Source organism: Salvelinus sp. IW2-2015, linkage group LG1 (genome assembly GCF_002910315.2).
Source record: "Salvelinus sp. IW2-2015 linkage group LG1, ASM291031v2, whole genome shotgun sequence".
Classification (NCBI taxonomy): domain Eukaryota; kingdom Metazoa; phylum Chordata; class Actinopteri; order Salmoniformes; family Salmonidae; genus Salvelinus; species Salvelinus sp. IW2-2015.
The window spans coordinates 51,142,330-51,161,424 of record NC_036838.1 but is presented as its reverse complement, the minus strand read 5'-3'; the positions used below and the strand labels follow the sequence as shown (position 1 = coordinate 51,161,424).

The 19,095-nt window shown below is 41.6% G+C and overlaps 1 protein-coding gene across 1 annotated transcript in view; it reads left to right on the top strand.

Moving 5' to 3' along the window:
* Positions 1 to 19,095, top strand: part of LOC111977495 (contactin-3-like) — an 87,679-nt gene that overhangs the window by 55,913 nt on the left and 12,671 nt on the right. Inside the window, exons 9-17 of the mRNA XM_070447507.1 lie at positions 3,489 to 3,625; positions 4,056 to 4,185; positions 4,826 to 4,976; positions 5,462 to 5,589; positions 6,401 to 6,576; positions 12,443 to 12,560; positions 13,782 to 13,940; positions 14,033 to 14,182; positions 16,295 to 16,401. Coding sequence (XP_070303608.1) covers positions 3,489 to 3,625; positions 4,056 to 4,185; positions 4,826 to 4,976; positions 5,462 to 5,589; positions 6,401 to 6,576; positions 12,443 to 12,560; positions 13,782 to 13,940; positions 14,033 to 14,182; positions 16,295 to 16,401 — 1,256 coding nt within the window. The remainder of the gene's footprint in view (positions 1 to 3,488; positions 3,626 to 4,055; positions 4,186 to 4,825; positions 4,977 to 5,461; positions 5,590 to 6,400; positions 6,577 to 12,442; positions 12,561 to 13,781; positions 13,941 to 14,032; positions 14,183 to 16,294; positions 16,402 to 19,095) is intronic.

The following is a 19,095-nucleotide window of genomic DNA, read 5'->3' as shown; positions in this document are numbered from 1 at the left end:
ACTAACGGTGAGGGAGAGGTTGTTGTTCCAGCAACACACTGCCAGATCACTGACCTCCCTGTAGGCTGACCTCCTCCCTGTCGCATTGTCTCCGGTGATCAGGCCTACCACCGTCGTGGTGTCAGCAAGCTTGATGATGGTGTTGGAGTTGTATGTGGCCACGCAGTCGTGGGTGAACAAGGAGTACAGGAGGGGACTAAGCACACACCCCTGTGGAGCTCCCGTGTTGAAGGTCAACGTGGCAGAGCTGATACTCTCACCACCTGGGATCGGCCCATCAGGAAGTCCAGGCTCAAGTAGCAGAGGGAGATGTTCAGTCCCAGGGTCCCAAGCTTGGTGACAAGCTTGGAGGGGACAATGGTGTTGAACTCTGAGCTGTAGTCAATGAACAGCATTCTGATATAACTATTCCTCTTATCTAGGTGGGTGAGGGCAGTGTGGAGTGCAATTGAGATTCCATCGTATATGGATCTGTTCAAATAAAATAAAATTGTATCGGTCACATACGCATATTCAGCAGATGTGGGTGTAGCGAAATGCTTGTGTTCCTAGCTCAACAGTGAAGTAATATCTAGCAATTCACAACAATACGAACAAATCTAAAAGTAAAATAATGGAATTAAGAAATATATAAATATTAGGATGAGCAATGTCGGAGTGACATTGACTAAAATAGGGTACAATAGCATACAGTATATCCATATGAGATGAGTAAAGCAGTATGTAAACATTATTCAAGTGACTAGTATTCCATTATTAAAGTGACCAGTGATTCTCTAAGGTGATGGCTATTTAACAGTCTGATGGCCTATAGATAGAAGCTGTTTTTCAGTCTCTTGGTCCCAACTTTGATGCACCTGTGCTGACTTTGCCTTCTGGATGATAGTGGGGTGAACAGGCCGGGGCTCGYTGGTTGATGTCCTTGATGATCTTTTTGGCCTTGTGACATCGGGTGCTGTAGGTGTTCTGGAGGGCAGGCAGTGTGCCCCCGGTGATGCATTGGGCAGACCGCACCACCCTTTTGGAGAGCCCTGCGGTTGCGGGCGGTGCAGTTGCTGTACCAGGCGGTGATAAAGCCCGACAGGATGCTCTTAATTGTGCATCTATAAACGTTTGTGAGAGTCTTAGGGGCCAAGCCAAATTTCTTCTGCCTCCTGAGGTTGAAGAGGCGCTGTTGCGCCTTCTTCACAACACTGTCTGTGTGGGTGGACCATTTCAGATCATCAGTGATGTGTACGCAGAGGAACTTGAAGCTTTCCACCTTCTCCACTGCGGTCCCATCAATGTGGATATGGGCGTGCTCCCTCTGCTTTTTCCTGAAGTCCGCGATTAGCTCCTTCGTTTTGTTAATGTTAAGGGAGAGGTTATTTTCCTTGCACCACTCCGCCAGGTCCCTCACCTACTTCCTGTACTCTCTCGTCATTGTTGCTAATCGGGCCTACTATGGTTGTGTTGTCTGCCAACTTGATGATTGAGTTGGAGGCATGTGTGGCAATGCAATCATGWGTGAACAGGGATTATAGGAGGGGGCTGAGTATGCACCCTTGTGGGGCCCCAGTGTTGAGGATCAGTGAAGTGGAGGTGTTGTTTCCTACCTTCACCACCTGGGGGGGTGGCCCATCAGGAAGTCCAGGACCCAGTTGCACAGGACTTAATCTTGATGCTACGGATCCCGTTACCGGGATCATTTTCCTAAACAACCACTGAATTGCAGAGCGCCAAAATTAAAAAATAATACTAAAAATATTTATAATCATGGAATCACAAGTGAAATATACCAAAACACAGCTTAGGTTGTTGTTAATCCACCTATCGTGTCAGATTTTGAAAATATGCTTCACAGCGAAAGCAATCCAAGCGTTTGTGAGTGTAGCAATCAATGCTAGAACAGCTAGCCTTATATTAGCTTGGTCACGAAAGTCAGAAAAGCAATAAAAATAATCGCTTACCTTTGATAATCTTCGGATGTTTGCACTCACGAGACTCCCAGTTACACAATAAATGTTATTTTTGTTCGATAAATATTAGTTTTTAACCAAAAAAAAACGCCATTTGGGTTGCGCGTTATGGTCAGAAACCACATGCTCGTTCTTGGTCCTGAAAGGCAGAAGAAAATTCCAAAAAACGATCAGATTCAAAAAAAGAATACTAAAATATTTATAATCATGCAATCACAAGTGAAATTACCACAAACACAGCTTAGGTTGTTGTTAATTCACCTATCGTGTCAGATTTTGAAAATATGCTTTACAGCGAAAGCAATTCAAGCGTTTTGGAGTGTCAATCAATGCTAGAACAGCTAGCCTTAAATTAGCTTGGTCACGAAAGTCAGAAAACAATAAAAATAATCGCTTACCTTTGATATCTTCGGATGTGTTGTTCACCGAGACTCCCAGTTACACAATAAATGTTATTTTTGTTCGATAAATTATTGTTTATACAAAAAAACGCCATTTGTGTTGCGCGTTAGTTCAGAAAAACACAGCCTCGTTCTCGTCCTGAAAGGCAGAAAAATTCCAAAAAGTATCCGTAAGTTCGTAGAAACATGTCAAATGTTTTTTATAATCAATCCTCAGTTGTTTTTAACATACATAATCGATAATATTTCAACCGGACGGTAACTTATTCAATAAAAGAGAGAAAGAAAATGTCGAGCTACCRCTCTCGCGCGCAGGAACTAATCAAAGGACACCTGACTAGTTTTGAAAAATCTCGCTAATTTTTCAAAATAAAAGCCTGAAACTATGTCTAAAGCCTGGTCACAGCCTGAGGAAGCCATTGGAAAAGGAATCTGGTTGATACCCCTTTAAATGGAAGAGGGGCAGGCAATGAAACAGGGATTTTTTTAAAAGCACTTCCGGGTTGGATTTCCTCAGGTTTTCGCCTGCGATCTGGGCCTGAGATCTGTTTACCTTGGGAACGTTATTTAAAAAAAAAAAAATTATAATAAAAATATTCTGGCCCCTAGCGTCAAGAAGTTAATTGCCCCTAGTGGTGAAGCCGACGTGTTGATGGAAGTTGGGCAAGTAATGACGTGGAATTAAAATCGCCAGCAAACAAAGGCAGCCCCCGGATGTACGTTTCCTGCTTGTATATAACAGTTCATTAATTACCAACTTGTTATATTTCTTGTCTTGAGGTGGGATGTATACAGCAGTAGAAGGGTCGGCATTTGACCATCAGGCATTCCAAGATGGGTGAACAATGGGTCGAGACTTTCACTGTACTCAAGTCAGCACACAATTTGCTGTTGATGAAGAGGCATACCCCTCCCCCTCTCGATTTCCCTGAGTCTACTGTCCTGGCAGCTCGGCGAATGGAGAATCCAATGATGGAATATTCATTCAAACTGTTAAGGCACAATTCTGATATTATGTCAGCGGTCCACAATAACAATTTATTTTCAGTCTTGGCTCCGTTGTCCTTGTTATCATCATTATTTCTTTGACACATCATGTCCCTGACATCTGCATATTCCCTCTTCATAGCGAAACCCCATTGGCTGCAAACAATGACCGACGGGGCCCTGTCCATTGAGGAGAACCTGTTCTGGGAGTGTAAGGCAAACGGAAAACCCAAGCCCTCCTACAGTTGGCTGAGGAATGGAGACAACCTAATGGCAGAGGTATGTATGGAGTCTCGCATGTTAAACCCCATCAGCATCTCCACATACTGTGCTGTGGTTCAGGATCTCTGAACAGCTGATGGGGTTCAAATTCAGTCTGAGTAAGACGTCAGCAGAAAAGAAATTCTGACTTGTTTTAGTGGCTTTTCCAACTTGATGGCCATGGGAAATAAATAGCTTATTAGTGGTCTACTGCTATTGACAATATAACTTTCTTTGTTTTTGTTGAAGCAGCAGGTCAGCATGTTCTACCCCCTCACCCTATCCTAGTCCCAACCTGAGCATACATACCAGAACAGGGTGCTATAAAGTGTTATTTCTTCCCCTCTCTTGTCTCTTCATAGTGTACAAGTAATTGCATTTGCGCCTGTGGACATAATAGACTGCTCCAGCAATACATATGCAGATCTGCTTGCTTTCTCGTCCACAGGCCCGGGTGCAAATCGAAAACGGGGCTCTCTCCATAGCAGCATTAAACCTGTCAGACGCCGGAATGTATCAGTGTGTGGCTGAAAACAAACATGGCATTATTTATTCCAGCGCTGAGCTAATGGTGTTAGGTAAGATAGCTTTTCGCTCTGCTTTTTATGTGTGTCTAGATTGCTGTGTGTTTGATCATATTCTTAAAGATAAAARTAACACCCTGCCGTTGCCCTTTTCAACATACACTCGCAGCCTCATTTAATGCCACTTCGGCTCCAGAGAAGAAAATATGAATCTGATGGAGTGTCTCATTTTACTTTCAATCATTTCATCATATTGATTTTGATACTACAAACGCATTGCACAGTGGCATCAGAGGGCTTTCTCATGTAGATTACATATCGATTTATTCGGAGAGCTTTGCTGAGTTCTATCTGACTGACTGGATGAGAAATCCAATTCTGTCTTGATATTTAATGACACTGYGGGTCTCAGATGATGACTGACAAAATGTGATGATGACAGACAAAGCCCAACGTTTAGAGAAGCCCATAGTGTGTAGTGAGGACTGGTCTCCATGGGGGAGGGGGGAAATGGCTTCATTGCTGACATGGCTTCATCGCTGAAGCTCTGGAGCAGTTCCTATGGAGATCATGGTTTTGATGCCATTGAATAGAGGAAGGAGGGAGGGAATGACAGTCAATCTCAGCTCAGCACAGTTGATCTGTGAGTTGGTTCAAGTTGTCTTCTTCACGTCCCCCCCTGTGTCTCCTAAAGCATCACCTCCCAGTTTCTCCAAGAATCCACTGAAGCCCCTGCTGAAAGCTCGCTCAGGCAGTGAAGTGGTTCTGGAGTGCAAGCCCCAAGCCTCGCCCCGGGCAATTAGCCTGTGGAAGAAAAGCAATGAGATCGTGCAGAAAAACGAGAGGTAGTGTGAAACCCAGCATGAACAAAGGGCAGTTGTGTGTGATTAGAATATTTGCAGATGTGTGGATGAGTAGGGGGAAAGGCTGATGAGGAGAAAACAAACCCCTGGAAAAATGTAGATATAGATAGTAAATGTTGTATGCGGAGTTTGTGCATGTTGAATGCTTAGCATATGCAAATACCTACATTTCAGTCATTCAGGTTTCAGTTAGGCTTATTTAGTTTAAATTCAAAAATGCACATGCAGATAACCATCTCTTGGATGGCAAGCCTGGGTAGAATGATTGGCATTAGGACACCAATTTCACAGGAAATTGCTAAATGCAAAGTCAATTTTCAGTTTTCTCTGTTGGAATACAAGGAAAAATGTAAATGATGTTGAAACGGAAGGCTATTATGCATCCTAGCACTTGGACTGGATTCAAAAATGGTTCTTCTATTCTCTACCCAAGCAACAGCTCAGAATCTCTGTTATTTATCCCCTAGGATTACTCTGCTTGCCAACGGGACACTGAAGATTGTCAACGCAACCAGAAGGGATGCGGGGAGCTACACATGCATCGCTAAAAATCAGTTTGGGACTGCAAGCGCCACCGGAAGACTCCTTATCACAGGTGTGATATCATAACGTGTTCTCACAATAAGCCCGAGGCATCTCCCAAAAACTATTAATTTTGGTTCTTGATTTTAACGTAATTGCCATTTTTAACATCAACTGCTGTCCTTACTGTCGGATATTTTTTATCTACTGTCTTTTACTGATTATTGTACCAATAATTCCAGCCTAACATTTAATGAAAGTGAGCGTTACAATTTTGTCTGTACAACTTCAATTGGTCATTACTATTTTGTCTGTACATAGACAAGGTTGTAATTTTCCAATTGGAATTGATTTTACTAGAGAGAGTGGTGAAATAGACAATACGTTATTATACAGCAATTAAGTGAAGGTCATTATTTATGGGTGTGGTGACGTAATGTGTTGGTGCAGTTATCGGGTACATGTATTGTAAGCGTCCGTCACTACCTCCATTGTTTTTCTCATTAGCTTTTTTAGGTCATACGCCAACAGCTGAACCCTTTAATCTAATGAAATTTAATTATCCTGACCTTTCTCTTACAATGCCCATACTCCACTGCAGCCACCATTGGGAATGTATTCTGCTTGCATAATCCTACTTCAAACATTTCCCCCCAAATTGACCATGCAAATACAAATTGTCAACCAGAAATGTTGTTAAATGTTAGTGAGGCAACAATAGTTTGAAAGTTAAGTTCTAGAAGCTAGATACATGTAGCTATGGTGATCCTTCTCATAATAAAAGTTTGATATAGTTATAATCTTAAACACTGGAGTTGTTTGAATTTAGTGGTTCCCACCCAGAGAGTATTATGATGCATACTAAACTGTCGTTGCCTGGACAGAGCCCACCAGAATCACCCAGAGGCCTGCTAACATGGAGATCATTGTTGGCGAGAGTATCGTGCTGCCCTGCCAGATAGCCAGCGATCCAGCCTTGGTTGTGTCTTTCTCCTGGGAATTCAACGGGCAGCTCATAGACTTCCACGGGGATGCCGACCATTTCGACAGAGTAGGAGGGGTAAGTCATCAGCAGCATTGGACCACCGCTGTGAGGCTATTCTACACTCTTCGAAAAAAGGGTTGTTCGGCTGTCCCCATAGGAGAACCCTTTTTGGTTCCAGGTAGAACAATTTTGGGTTCCATGTAGAACCCTCTGTAGAAAGGGTTCTACATGGAACCCAAAAGGCTTCTTCAAAGGGTTCTCCTATGGGGAAAGCCGGAGAACCCTTTTAGGTTCTAGATAGCACCCTTTTTTCTAAGAGTGTGGGATATTTTTTTCACACAGTGTGGCAGACTATGCAAAACAATATGGCTTATTTGAAAACGGTATAATCTCTGTATAATAGGTTGGCTACATCTTAAAAACATCTAAAAGCTCTATTGTCACACAGTAGGCTACTTTATTAAATGTGTATTCAAGAAGAGCACAAATGAAGGATGTGTTGGGATCAAATCTTAGCAGCAGTTTCATCATTGAAGTGTTGCTTCAATGGGCTGTATTTAATTTCCATTGTTTCAAGCTATAGTTTCTCTTTTTCAATGAATCTGCCATGCATATTTTGTCTCCCTGTCTATCGGACAGCTCATTTGAATTGCGATGTTATCCATAAGACAATATAAAGGTGAAAAGCCACAGTATTTCGTAGGAGATCATGCTAATCCGTAAGATGTTTCTATGGTGGAATAAGCCTGAATAATTAAACTTATTTTTACTTTTCATCCATCCACCTCATGGGAGAACATTTTTTTATCATCCTTCTTTGCTGTAATTTAATTTGCATACCTATTTATGAATCTTATGCCCTGAAAGAGTTTTATAATGAGTTGGCTGGCATTAACCAAGGGCAAGCCTTGGCACCTGTAAAATTCCTCATTCCTGGAATTAACGATAAGAGACTACTCTTTGTTGAAAATATGTGTTCAGTTTTGATATTCATTTGTTCTGCACTTGTCTCTGCCAAATAGTTTTAGGAAAATGTTTTCACTGTTTTAGGGATTCATTCCTCACCCCAGGTTCATTGTATGGATATAGTTGGAAAATAACTTAAGGAATGGATAAACGTTGAGGTTGGTATTGGAGTTGAACCCTTCCAATGTTGTGGTCATGTTAAGTTCACTCCTGCGTGGAAATTACAAATGACATTGACATGTGGACACACACATAATGAGAAAGAGTTTTCACAGATTCCATATCCCAATGCCCAAGGAGATTACCAGCTCCTCTCAACAGCTTCTGATGAATGAATTAACATAATTAAACCAGATCTGCCTCATAGCTTCCTGCCTGCCAAAGCATGGGATTTAACCCCTCGTACTCCGGTCAGACATCTGCTGGCTGGTATGTCAGACGTATACATGGCATAAGCATGTTAACCTCTCAGAGGAGAGGAGTGCCATGCCATCCCTTAGCTACACATAAGTGCCACTCTGCTCCACTTGGTCTTTGACTCTGAAACGTGAGGATCCTCAGGCAGTTCATTAGAGGGTATTCATGGGTCCACCTGTACCCGAATACCCGAGAACCGGGTCTAGGTCGGATCTGATACGGGTCTCAGGTATGTGTCTTCAGGTCCGTTTAGAATGATTCTCTATATATAAACAAATATTTATGCATATCGGGTCCGGGTGGGAAAGCCCCAGGTCCATTTCGGAACAGGTCTAACTTTTTGGACCGATGAAGACCTCTAGGGTTCATACCCAATTGCAGCCAAGCCAGGTTGTGGTCACTGCCCAGTGAGTTGATGAAATCTGGTGTGACTTGAGTGTGTCTATGCTGGCTAGCCCTCAGGTGAATCATCTCTGCACAAGCACACTCCATTTTAAGTCCTGAAGGATGACATGCTGTGTATGTGTAACAGACCACTTCACCAAGTGAACATTGGCCCTGGAATTTTGGAATGTGAGTCCAACTCCCCAGAGTGATGGTAGCCTTGCTATGTGCCTAATAATTAACTGCAGATACAGTGGTCCAGGTAGAACCCCTTTTTTTCTCTCACCCGTCTACACACAATACCCCATAATGACAAAGTGAAAACATGTTTTTAGACATTTTTGCTAATGTATTGAAAATGAAATACAGAAATATCTAATTTCCATAACTATTCACACCCCTGAGTCAATACTTTGTAGAATCACCTTTGACTGCGAACACAGCTTTGAGTCATCTTGTGTATGTCTGTATCAGCTTTACACATCTGGATTTGGGGATTTTCTCCCATTCTTCCTTGCAGATTTTCTCAAGCTCTGTTAAAACTTCTACTTGGTCACAATCCCGGATCCGGGAGCACCCTCATCAGTAAAAAAGCTGACTAGCATAGCCTAGCATAGCGCCACAAGTAAATACTAGCATCTAAATATCATGAAATCACAAGTCCAAGACACCAGATGAAAGATACACATCTTGTGAATCCAGCCATCATTTCCGATTTTTAAAATGTTTTACAGCGAAAACACAATATGTATTTCTATTAGCTAACCACGATAGCAAAAGACCCAACCGCATATTTTCACCATTTTTTTACCGCATAGGTAGCTATCACAAATTCGACCAAATAAAGKTATAAATAGTCACTAACCAAGAAACAACTTCATCAGATGACAGTCTTATAACAMATTTATTGTATAGCATATGTTRTGTTCGAAAAATTTGCATATTTCAGGTATAAATCATAGTTTTACATTGCAGCCACCATCACAAATCTCACCAAAGCAGCTAGAATAACTACAGAGAGCAACGTGAAATACCTAAATACTCATCATAAAACATTTATGAAAAATACATGGTGTACAGCAAATGAAAGATAAACATCTTGTGGATCCAGCCAATATTTCAGATTTATTAAGTGTTTTACAGCGAAAACACAATATAGCATTATATTAGCTTACTACAATATCCAACCACACAACAGCATTGATTCAAGGCAACGGTAGTGATAGCGACAAAACCAGCAAAATATATGAATTATTTCACTAACCTTCATAAACTTCCTCAGATGACAGTCCTATAACATCATATTACACAATACATATATGGTTTGTTCGAAAATGTGCATATTTAGCGGTACAATTCGTGGTTGAACAATGTGAATACGTAGCCAAACTGCACAAAATTATCCGGATATATTTCTGACACTCACCTAATCTAATCAAATAACTAATCATAAACTTTACTAAAAAATACAGGTTGGACAGCAAATGAAAGATACACTAGTTCTTAATGCAACCGCTGTGTTAGATTTTTTAAAATAACTTTAGTACGACATACAGCTTACGTTATAGCGAGACAGCGCCCAAAATCAGCGCCCAAAATACGACGACACATTTTCGACAGAAATACGAAATAACATCATAAATGGTTCCTACTTTTGATGATCTTCCATCAGAATCTTGTACAAGGGGTCCTTTGTCCAGAATAATCGTTGTTTGGTTGTAGAATGTCCTCTTCATCTGTCAATTAGCAAACAAAGCTAGCCATGTGGCGCAGTAGTGTCCAACTCAACCATAACGCATAGAAAAGAAAATGCTGAAAATCGCAATATACTGATATAAACTGATATAACTCGGTTTAAAATAACGACTTTATGATGTTTTTAACACATATATCAAATAAAATCAGAGCCGGAGATATCTAACGTCTATAACGAAAGCTTTTCAGAACGCAATCCAGAGGTCCATCTCGCGCCATGGTGAACAATGAAAAGAGTGGTCGCGTCATTCCAACAGGTCTTATTCGGCCTCAGATAGAGCTATACACCCCATTCCACCTCTCACTGCCTATTGACATCTAGTGGAAGGCGTATGCAGTGCATGTAGACCCATAGATTTCATGCAAATTAATAGGATGGCCCTGGAACAGAGCCCCCGATTTCAGATTTTTCAGTTCCTGACAGGAAGTTTGCTGCAAAATGAGTTCTGTTTTACTCACAGATATAATTCAAACGGTTTTAGAAACTAGAGAGTGTTTTCTATCCAATAGTAATAATATGCATATTGTACGAGCAAGAATTGAGTACGAGGCAGTTTAATTTGGGAACGATTTTTTACAAAGTGAAAATAGCGCCCCCCTATTGAGAAAAGGTTTTAAGTTAGATGTCTTCAAGTCTTTCCACAGATTTTTAGTGGGATTCAAGTGTGGGCTTTGTATGGGCCACTCAAGGACGTTCACATTCTTGTTCTGAAGCCATGTAAGCCTTGCTTTGGCTGTATGCTTGGCGTCATTGTCCTGTTGGAACTTACATTTTTGCACTCTGAAGCAGGTTCTCTTCAAGCATTTGCCTGTATTTGACTCCATTCATTGTTCCCTCTATCCCTACCAGTCTCCCAGTCCCTGTCGCTGAAAAGCATTCCCATAGCATGATGCTGCCTCTGCCATGCTTCACGGTAGGGATGGTGTTAGACAGGTGATGAGCTGCATACAGGCCAAAGAGTAAAATGTTTGGCTCATCAGACCACTGAATCTTGTGCCTTTTTCTCAGGAGTGGTTTCCGTATGACCACTCTCCAATAAAGCCCAGATTGGTGAAGTGTTGTAGAGACTGTTGTCCTTCCGGCAGGTTCTCCTATTTCAGCCAAAGAACTCTGATTTTCTATCAGAGTGGTCCTTCTTGCCGGTTGCTCAGTTTGGTCGGACGGCCAGTTCTAGGCAGAGTCTGGGTAGTTCCATATTTTTTCCATTTCCCAATGATGGAAACCACTATGCTCTTGGAAACTTTCAACACTCTAGAAATTGTTTTATAACCTTCCAGAGATATGTGCCTCATCGCAATTCTATCTCGGAGATCTACGGACAGTTCCTTGGACTTCATGGTATAGTTTCGGCTCTGACATGCACTGTTAACTACGGGACCGTGTGTAGACAGTTGTGTTTCTTTCTAAATCATGCCCATACAATTGAATTGGCGACAGGTGGACTACAAATAAGTTGTAGTGACATCTCAAGGAAATTGGATGTACCTGAGCTGAATTTGAAGTGTCATAGTAAAGGGGTGTGAATGCTTATGTAAATGAGATATTRCWGTATTTAATTATCAATAAATTAGCTAACATTTCTAAAAACATGTTTTCACTTTGTCATTATGGGGTATTATGTGTAGATGGATAAAAAAWAATATATTTAATACAAAAAATATTCAGGCTGTTACAGCAAAATGTGGAATAAGTCAAGAGTTATGAATACATTCTGAAGACACTGTAAATATGATTCATGTCACTCACTTTAAAATATGAATACTATTACTTGTATCGCTCTTCCACATTAATTTATGTAACTATTCTAAACCTCCATGGCAGACGGGAAAATGTACAGAAGCTGTTTCATCACATCTTGCTCATCTTTGGGTTTTTCAACAGTTTATCAGTTTTAGGATCTCAAAGAACAAACGGTTTTATATAGAACAATATTAGCTCCTAGTCTGTGAGACATACTAATTTCTTATCTAATCTGGTTTATGTAATTATGGAATAATTAGGATCATCTTGCCAATTAGCCGAAATGTGTTTGTTTGTTTTGTGGGTCCTGTGCGAGGCTGAGTAGGGGAACATGCAGTGCCTGAAGGGTAGCCGACAGGATTGTTTGATTAGAACACAGCTGACGTTCTTGTTGGTTCCTGTGTGTCACAAGACTCAGTGGCCTGAGGTCCACATGCAGCTCTGTGCACAGAGCTTCCTCAGTGTTAAAGCTACAGTCACACTTAGAAAGAAAAATAAGGTAGGGGCGCCACCCCCCATTGTTCTGATGTAATACGTGTATTTATTAGTCAACCTACAGTAGGATCACACATGCAATTGCTCAGAGAGAATGATGAAACAGTTCAGAGTGTATTTCCTTTAGATTTCTTGATCTTATACCAGATATTCTTGTTATTGTGTTATTGTTATCCCTTGTAGAGCATTTCAGGAGATCTGATGATTCGTAACATCCAGCTGAATCACGGGGGGAAATATGTCTGTGTTATCGACACTGACGTGGAGAGCTTGTCCGCTTCGGCCATCTTGGTTGTGAAAGGTAAGAGAACCGACTGTTAAGGTTGTAAGGGTTCCTCTATGGAATTCATGTTCAGTTCACTCTGGCTATGAGATTCACATTTGTACAGGGACTAATTTCTCCGAAGTGATGACATTTTAAGTTCTTTAGAAAAGTCTGAATGTTGAAATACAATATAGTATCGGCTGTGAATACTTGACCTTAGAGCTTGCAATGAAAAATCTGAAACAGAATTAAAATTGATTCATGCAATAAATTGGAGCTGAAATTTGAATCTAGAAGGCATACTTAATTTTCTAGGCCTATATGAAGAATATTGGTTAATTAAACTTATGCTGTATTCATATTTTGGTGAGAACTGTGCAGACAAATGTACATGTATATAATATCTATAACATTTCATGACATGGCATGTTATACAATGTAATGATATGTAATGATATGTGGTATTTGTGTAATGAAAACATAACAATTTTATGACATATTTTTGAAATAATGGAAAGACAATATTTGACATCGCTGAATTTGAAAATGGCACACACTCTGGCACTGGAACATTTGCGAACGCATCTTCCACAGTGGTAGTTGATATGTGTTTGGAGTAGTGTATCATCTCTCATTATTGTAGCTTATCTCTAGTGATTTACATTGGTATGCACACCCATAACACCCTGTAATAGCAGTCCCAGGTGTTTTGGAAAGCCATTGTTTATTACAGAGAACTTTAATTGGCTCATTTACATACCGACAAAATACCATAGAAACATCTGAATAATGGAACAGTGGAGCAAACAACAACATCATGGCATGCAACCATCTTTGGAGTAGATATCCATGAACACTGTCTGTCATTCTTTGCCTCTTAGTGTTGCGGTCTCTCTCACTCATTCTCTCTCTCTTTCTCTATCACTTCCTCTATCACTTCCTCTCACTGTCCATCTTTCTAACACACACGTATGTTTCACAAATTGTCCCCTCCCATGTTCCTGTTTGGCGTTAGTGATCCCATGCTCTTAATCACTTCTCAGCCTCACTTATCCCACGTCTACATTAAATGTCCCTGTGAAGCCGGATCAAGGACACAGAGCCTAATTAAAGGGAGTGTGATGGCATTGGACCAGCTGTAAAGGCAAGAGGATGATGAGTTGGTAATGGGGGCGTGGTGTTGGTGGTGTTTATGGTGGTGGTGGGAGTGGTGGTGGGGTGTGGAGGCTCACTTTGCTAATTGTCTGATTGAGTCAGGTCCCCCCGGGCCCCCGGACACAGTAGCAGTGGAGGAGATCACAGATAGCACGGCCCAGCTCTCTTGGAGCCTCGGCAGGGACAACGGCAGCCCTATCACTGGCTACATCATCCAGGCCCGGACCCCCTTCACTGTGGGCTGGCAGGCTGTGGACACAGGTAGCTTATACACCTACCATACAGTACATAACAAAGCACACCATAACTATGTTTATCCAGCATGATAATAATGGTCTACTTTCCACTTCCAGTTCCTGAGGTGATCAATGGCAACACACTGACAGCCACTGTGGTGGGCTTGAACGCCTGGGTGGAGTATGAGTTCAGGGTTGTGGCCCGCAACAGTGTGGGCATGGGAGAGCCCAGTCCTGCKTCAGCCAAGACCAGGACAGAGGATACTAGTGAGTGTTTCTCCTCTAGTCTCTCTAAAATACATACGCAGACACACACACTAACAAACACTAACAAACACTAACACACACTAACACACACTAACACACACTAACACACACATACACATAAATACTGTAGATACAGTATACACAGACCCCTGACAGCCTTGAAAGGCTGCTTGAACCAGATGTCTTGTGATGGACCATTTACTTTGGGCTGGAATCAGGATGCACATGCGCGGTCTGCAGTGTTATGCACGAAACAGTTGTCAAGTAAAATGGCATTTTCTGAATATTAAACTGAACAGCTAAATCTAAAAAAAGTTTTTTCTTCTTTGTGACATTTGGCATTTGAGTTTGACCATATAGTCCAAAACATGTCGGGTCGATAATATCAAGGGAGAAGTTTGTGGAGTGTAAAATAAAATAAATATTGTGAATGCATTTTACAATTTTTRCCAATTGTTAACACACGTTTGCTGCTGCTACATCTCAGGTACTCATGGAAGCAGCTGCGGACCTGAGCTGCCAGATGGAAACGCACGTTGTCCCAAACTAGAACATACATTTGCTGTTCAGGATCACCTGGTCCTCTCTGCTCTAGCTGAAAAAGATTGTCATGTAAGGTGTTCAGGAAATGAAGGAGATAGGCAGTGTTCTGTGGAGGACCCCATTGTGGCTCATAGCTGAGCATATGGCGACATTTTCCCCGCGCTGGCCAGGTACAGTACCTCAATGATGGTGCGTTGACCAATGATGTTCCTTCCTCTCCTCCTCTTCTTTGCTAAATTTAATCCAGCCTCATCTATGAATATGAGTTCAGGAGGCATGGGACTTGCATCCAACTCCATTGTTCTCTGATATGACAGTAAATACTGTAATTGCTGTATAGTAAAGTTCACTGTCAACATCAGTGAGTCTCTAATGTTTCAAGAGTGTAATACTACTACATTGCTTACTTGCACATATTCGTACCATTTATCCTTTACTCTTTGAATTCCTTTCGAATGGGTTTCTGTTGATTTGCTTTATCCGGAGATGGTGTTTCTGAAGGATTRGGGCTGTGGTTGATAAGCTCACTCTGTTGTTGTGGAAGATGGGTTTTSAATAATCTGTTGCTAGATTTCCTGCAGTCTTATGGCATCATTTTTAACTACCATTTGCACAATGGCAGCCTCCTGTTCGTCTGTAAATAGTCGTCTTTCAGTTCTACAAAAACAAAATAGCATGCAGTACAGTAAACACTACAGTAGTACAGTACACAAGATAAACATGTTACAAAGTAGTATAGCTCTCAATTTCATACATACAGTAATACGTCAAACATGTACTTTGTTTCCCCTTACAGTATGTATTGGAATGTACAGTCTTTACTGGGCTTTATGTGGTACTACTGTCAAGTAGTAAAAATCGTAGATAGGTCCAATGTCTGCAGTACATACCTATTCTCATTTTGGAATGTCCAGATGATGGATGCTACGGTGAAGTGGCTCAGATTGGGCTGCACTCTCTGCCCAGCCTCTCTCAAGGTCAATCTCTCCACATGGTCCACCATAGTTGCCCGAATTTCATCAGAGATTACTCTCCTTGTTCTTGGTCTTCCTCTACCTCCACCTCCACCTCCACCTCTCTCTGCCAAGTTTGCTTCCATTGTTCTCCAAAAACAGGAGTACTRACCTGTGGCCTTTTTATCCATGCCAGAGGTCTGATTGCAAAGTGACACATTTTGCAATTAGTGTTTGAAAAGAGAAAGGGATCAATTGGTAATTGAGCTTAGCTTGTTGAACAGTGTTGCATTTCATTTGCACACAATATATTTTAGTTGTGAAGGTTGTGCCAAAGGTAGAGAATTGTGTGTTGTGTTTTGCCAAATGTTTGTTATGGAATTGCAATCTGAGTGTAAAGCAAAACATGTGCCAATAGTATTGCAGATCTGGTGTCTGGTTCAACTAAATTAGTTACAGGTTTGYGTCATTGTGCCTCATGGGCCAGTTTTAGTGTGTAAACAATTGGGAAAATCTGTAAAGCTGTGTCATGAGACTAGACGTAATGGCATATAGTCCTGTATTTCAGCTATGTTAAAAGCCTTAAAATTGCTCTCTTCTGGGCTTTGCCTTACAGTGCCTGATACAGCTCCCACTGATGTTGGAGGCGGAGGAGGCACAAAATCTGAATTAGTGATAACTTGGGAGGTAAGTCATCTGTCAGGTTTTACTGTTCTCTCCATAGCTGGATAATGTTTTTACTGTTCTCTCCATAGCTGGATAGTGGTTTTACTGTTCTCTCCATAGCTAGATAATGTTTTTACTGTTCTCTCCATAGCTGGATAATGTTTTTACTGTTCTCTCCATAGCTGGATAATGTTTTTACTGTTCTCTKCATAGCCGGGTAATGGTTTTACTGTTCTCTCCATAGCTGGATAATGTTTTTACTGTTCTCTCCAAATCAAATCAAATCAAATTTCTTTATATAGCCCTTCGTACATCAGCTGATATCTCAAAGTACTGTAGAGAAACCCAGCCTAAAACACCAAACAGCAAGCAATGCAGGTGTAGAAGCACGGTGGCTAGGAAAAACTCCCTAGAAAGGCCAAAACCTAGGAAGAAACCTAGAGAGGAACCAGGCTATGAGGGGTGGCCAGTGGAGATTATAACAGAACATGGCCAAGATGTTCAAATGTTCATAAATGACCAGCATGGTCAAATAATAATAATCACAGTAGTTGTCGAGGGTGCAGCACCTCAGGAGTAAATGTCAGTTGGCTTTTCATAGCCGATCATTAAGAGTATCTCTACCGCTCCTGCGGTCTCTAGAGGGTTGAAAACAGCAGGTCTGGGACAGGTAGCACGTCCGGTGAACAGGTCAGGGTTCCATAGCCGCAGCCGGCAGGCAGAACAGTTGAAACTGGAGGCAGCAGCACGGCCAGGTGGACTGCGGGAGTCATCATGTCAGGTCGTCCTGAGGCATGGTCCTAGGGCTCAGGTCCCCGAGAGAGAGAGAGAAAGAGAGAATTAGAGAGAGATACTTAAATTCACACAGGACACGGATAAGACAGAAGTACTCCAGATATAACAAACTGACCCTAGCCCCCGACACATAAACTAATGCAGCATAAATACTGGAGGCTGAGACAGGAGGGGTCAGGAGACACTGTGGCCCCATCCGATGATACCCCGGACAGGGCCAAACTCTCCATATGCTGGATAATGTTTTTACTGTTCTCTCCATAGCCGGGTAATGGTTTTATACTGTTCTCTCCAAGCCAGGTAATGGTTTTACTGTTATCTCAATAGCCAGGTAATGGTTTTACTGTTCTCTCCATAGCCAAGTATGGTTTTAACTGTTCTCTCCATAGCCAGGTAATGGTTTACTGTTCTCTCCATTGCCAGGTAATGGTTTTACTGTTATCTCAATAGCCAGGTAATGGTTTTACTGTTTCTCACAGCCAGGTAATGGTTTTACTGTTCTCTCCACAGCCAGGTAATGGTTTTTACTGTTCTCTCCATAGCCAGGTAATGTTTTACTGTTATCTCCATAGCCAGGTAATGGTTTTACTGTTCTCTCCATAGCCAGGTAATGGTTTTACTTATCTCCATGACAGGTAATGGGTTTTACTGTTATCTCATAGCCAGGTAATGGTTTTACTGTTCTCTCCATAGCCAAGTAATGGTTTTACTGTCTCTCCATAGCCAGGTAATGGTTTTTACTGTTCTCTCCATAGCCAGGTAATGGTTTTGCTTAATTGTGCAATTAATTGAATGGAGCAATATTATGATCTGCACTAGAGCCAGCCCTCTCTTCTGTGCTGGCCATGGAGTGCCATTTCTCCCTCCTTCCAATGTGATTCAACTGAGCGACAGCGATTGTTCCTTTGAAGCCCACTTCATCCACAATTATGTGCTAATGCAGGGAGAAAAAATGAAACAATCAGTGATTTCTGCACATCTGTGGGTTGTGGTGTAGGTGTAAGCCAGGGATCATCAACTACATTCAGCCGCCGGCCAATGGTCAGGGGGCCTGAACATCATTACAAATAATTTGTGGACTGCAAATTGACAGCAAGAAGCCCAAACAGATATAATATTTGACTAAAACATAATAATTTCAAACCTTGCTTAGATTTGTATATGATCACATACAGTGGGGCAAAAAAGTATTTAGTCAGCCACCAATTGTGGCAGGTTCTCCCACTTAAAAAGATGAGAGAGGACTGTAAATTTTTCTCATAGGTAGACTCAACTATGACAGACAAAATGAGAAAAAAATCAGAAAATCACATTGTAGGATTTTTAATGAATTTATTTGCAAATTATGGTGGAAAATAAGTATTTGGTCACCTACAAACAAGCAATATTTCTGGCTCTCACAGACCTGTAACTTCTTCTTTAAAGGGCTCCTCTGTCTCCCACTCGTTACTGTATTAATGGCACCTGTTTGAACTTGTTATCAGTATAAAAGACACCTGTCCACAACCTCAAAAGTCCAACTCCACACTCCACTATGGCCAAGACCAAAGAGCTGTCAAAGGACACCAGAAACAAAATTGTAGACCTGCACCGAGCTGGGAAGACTGAATCTGCAATAGTAAGCAGCTTTGGTTTGAAGAAATCAACTGTGGGAGCAATTATTAGGAAATGGAAGACATACAAGACCACTGATAATCTCCCTCGATCTGGGGCTCCACGCAAGATCTCACCCCGTGGGGTCAAAATGAGCACAAGAACGGTAGCAAAAAATCCCAGAACCACACGGGGGACCTAGTGAATGACCTGCAGAGAGCTGGGACCAAAGTAAAAGCCTACCATCAGCAAGGGCATTGAAGATGAAACGTGGCTGGGTCTTTCAGCATGACAATGATCCCAAACACACCGCCCGGCAACGAAGGAGTGGCTTCGTAAGAAGGCATTTAAGGTCCTGGAGTT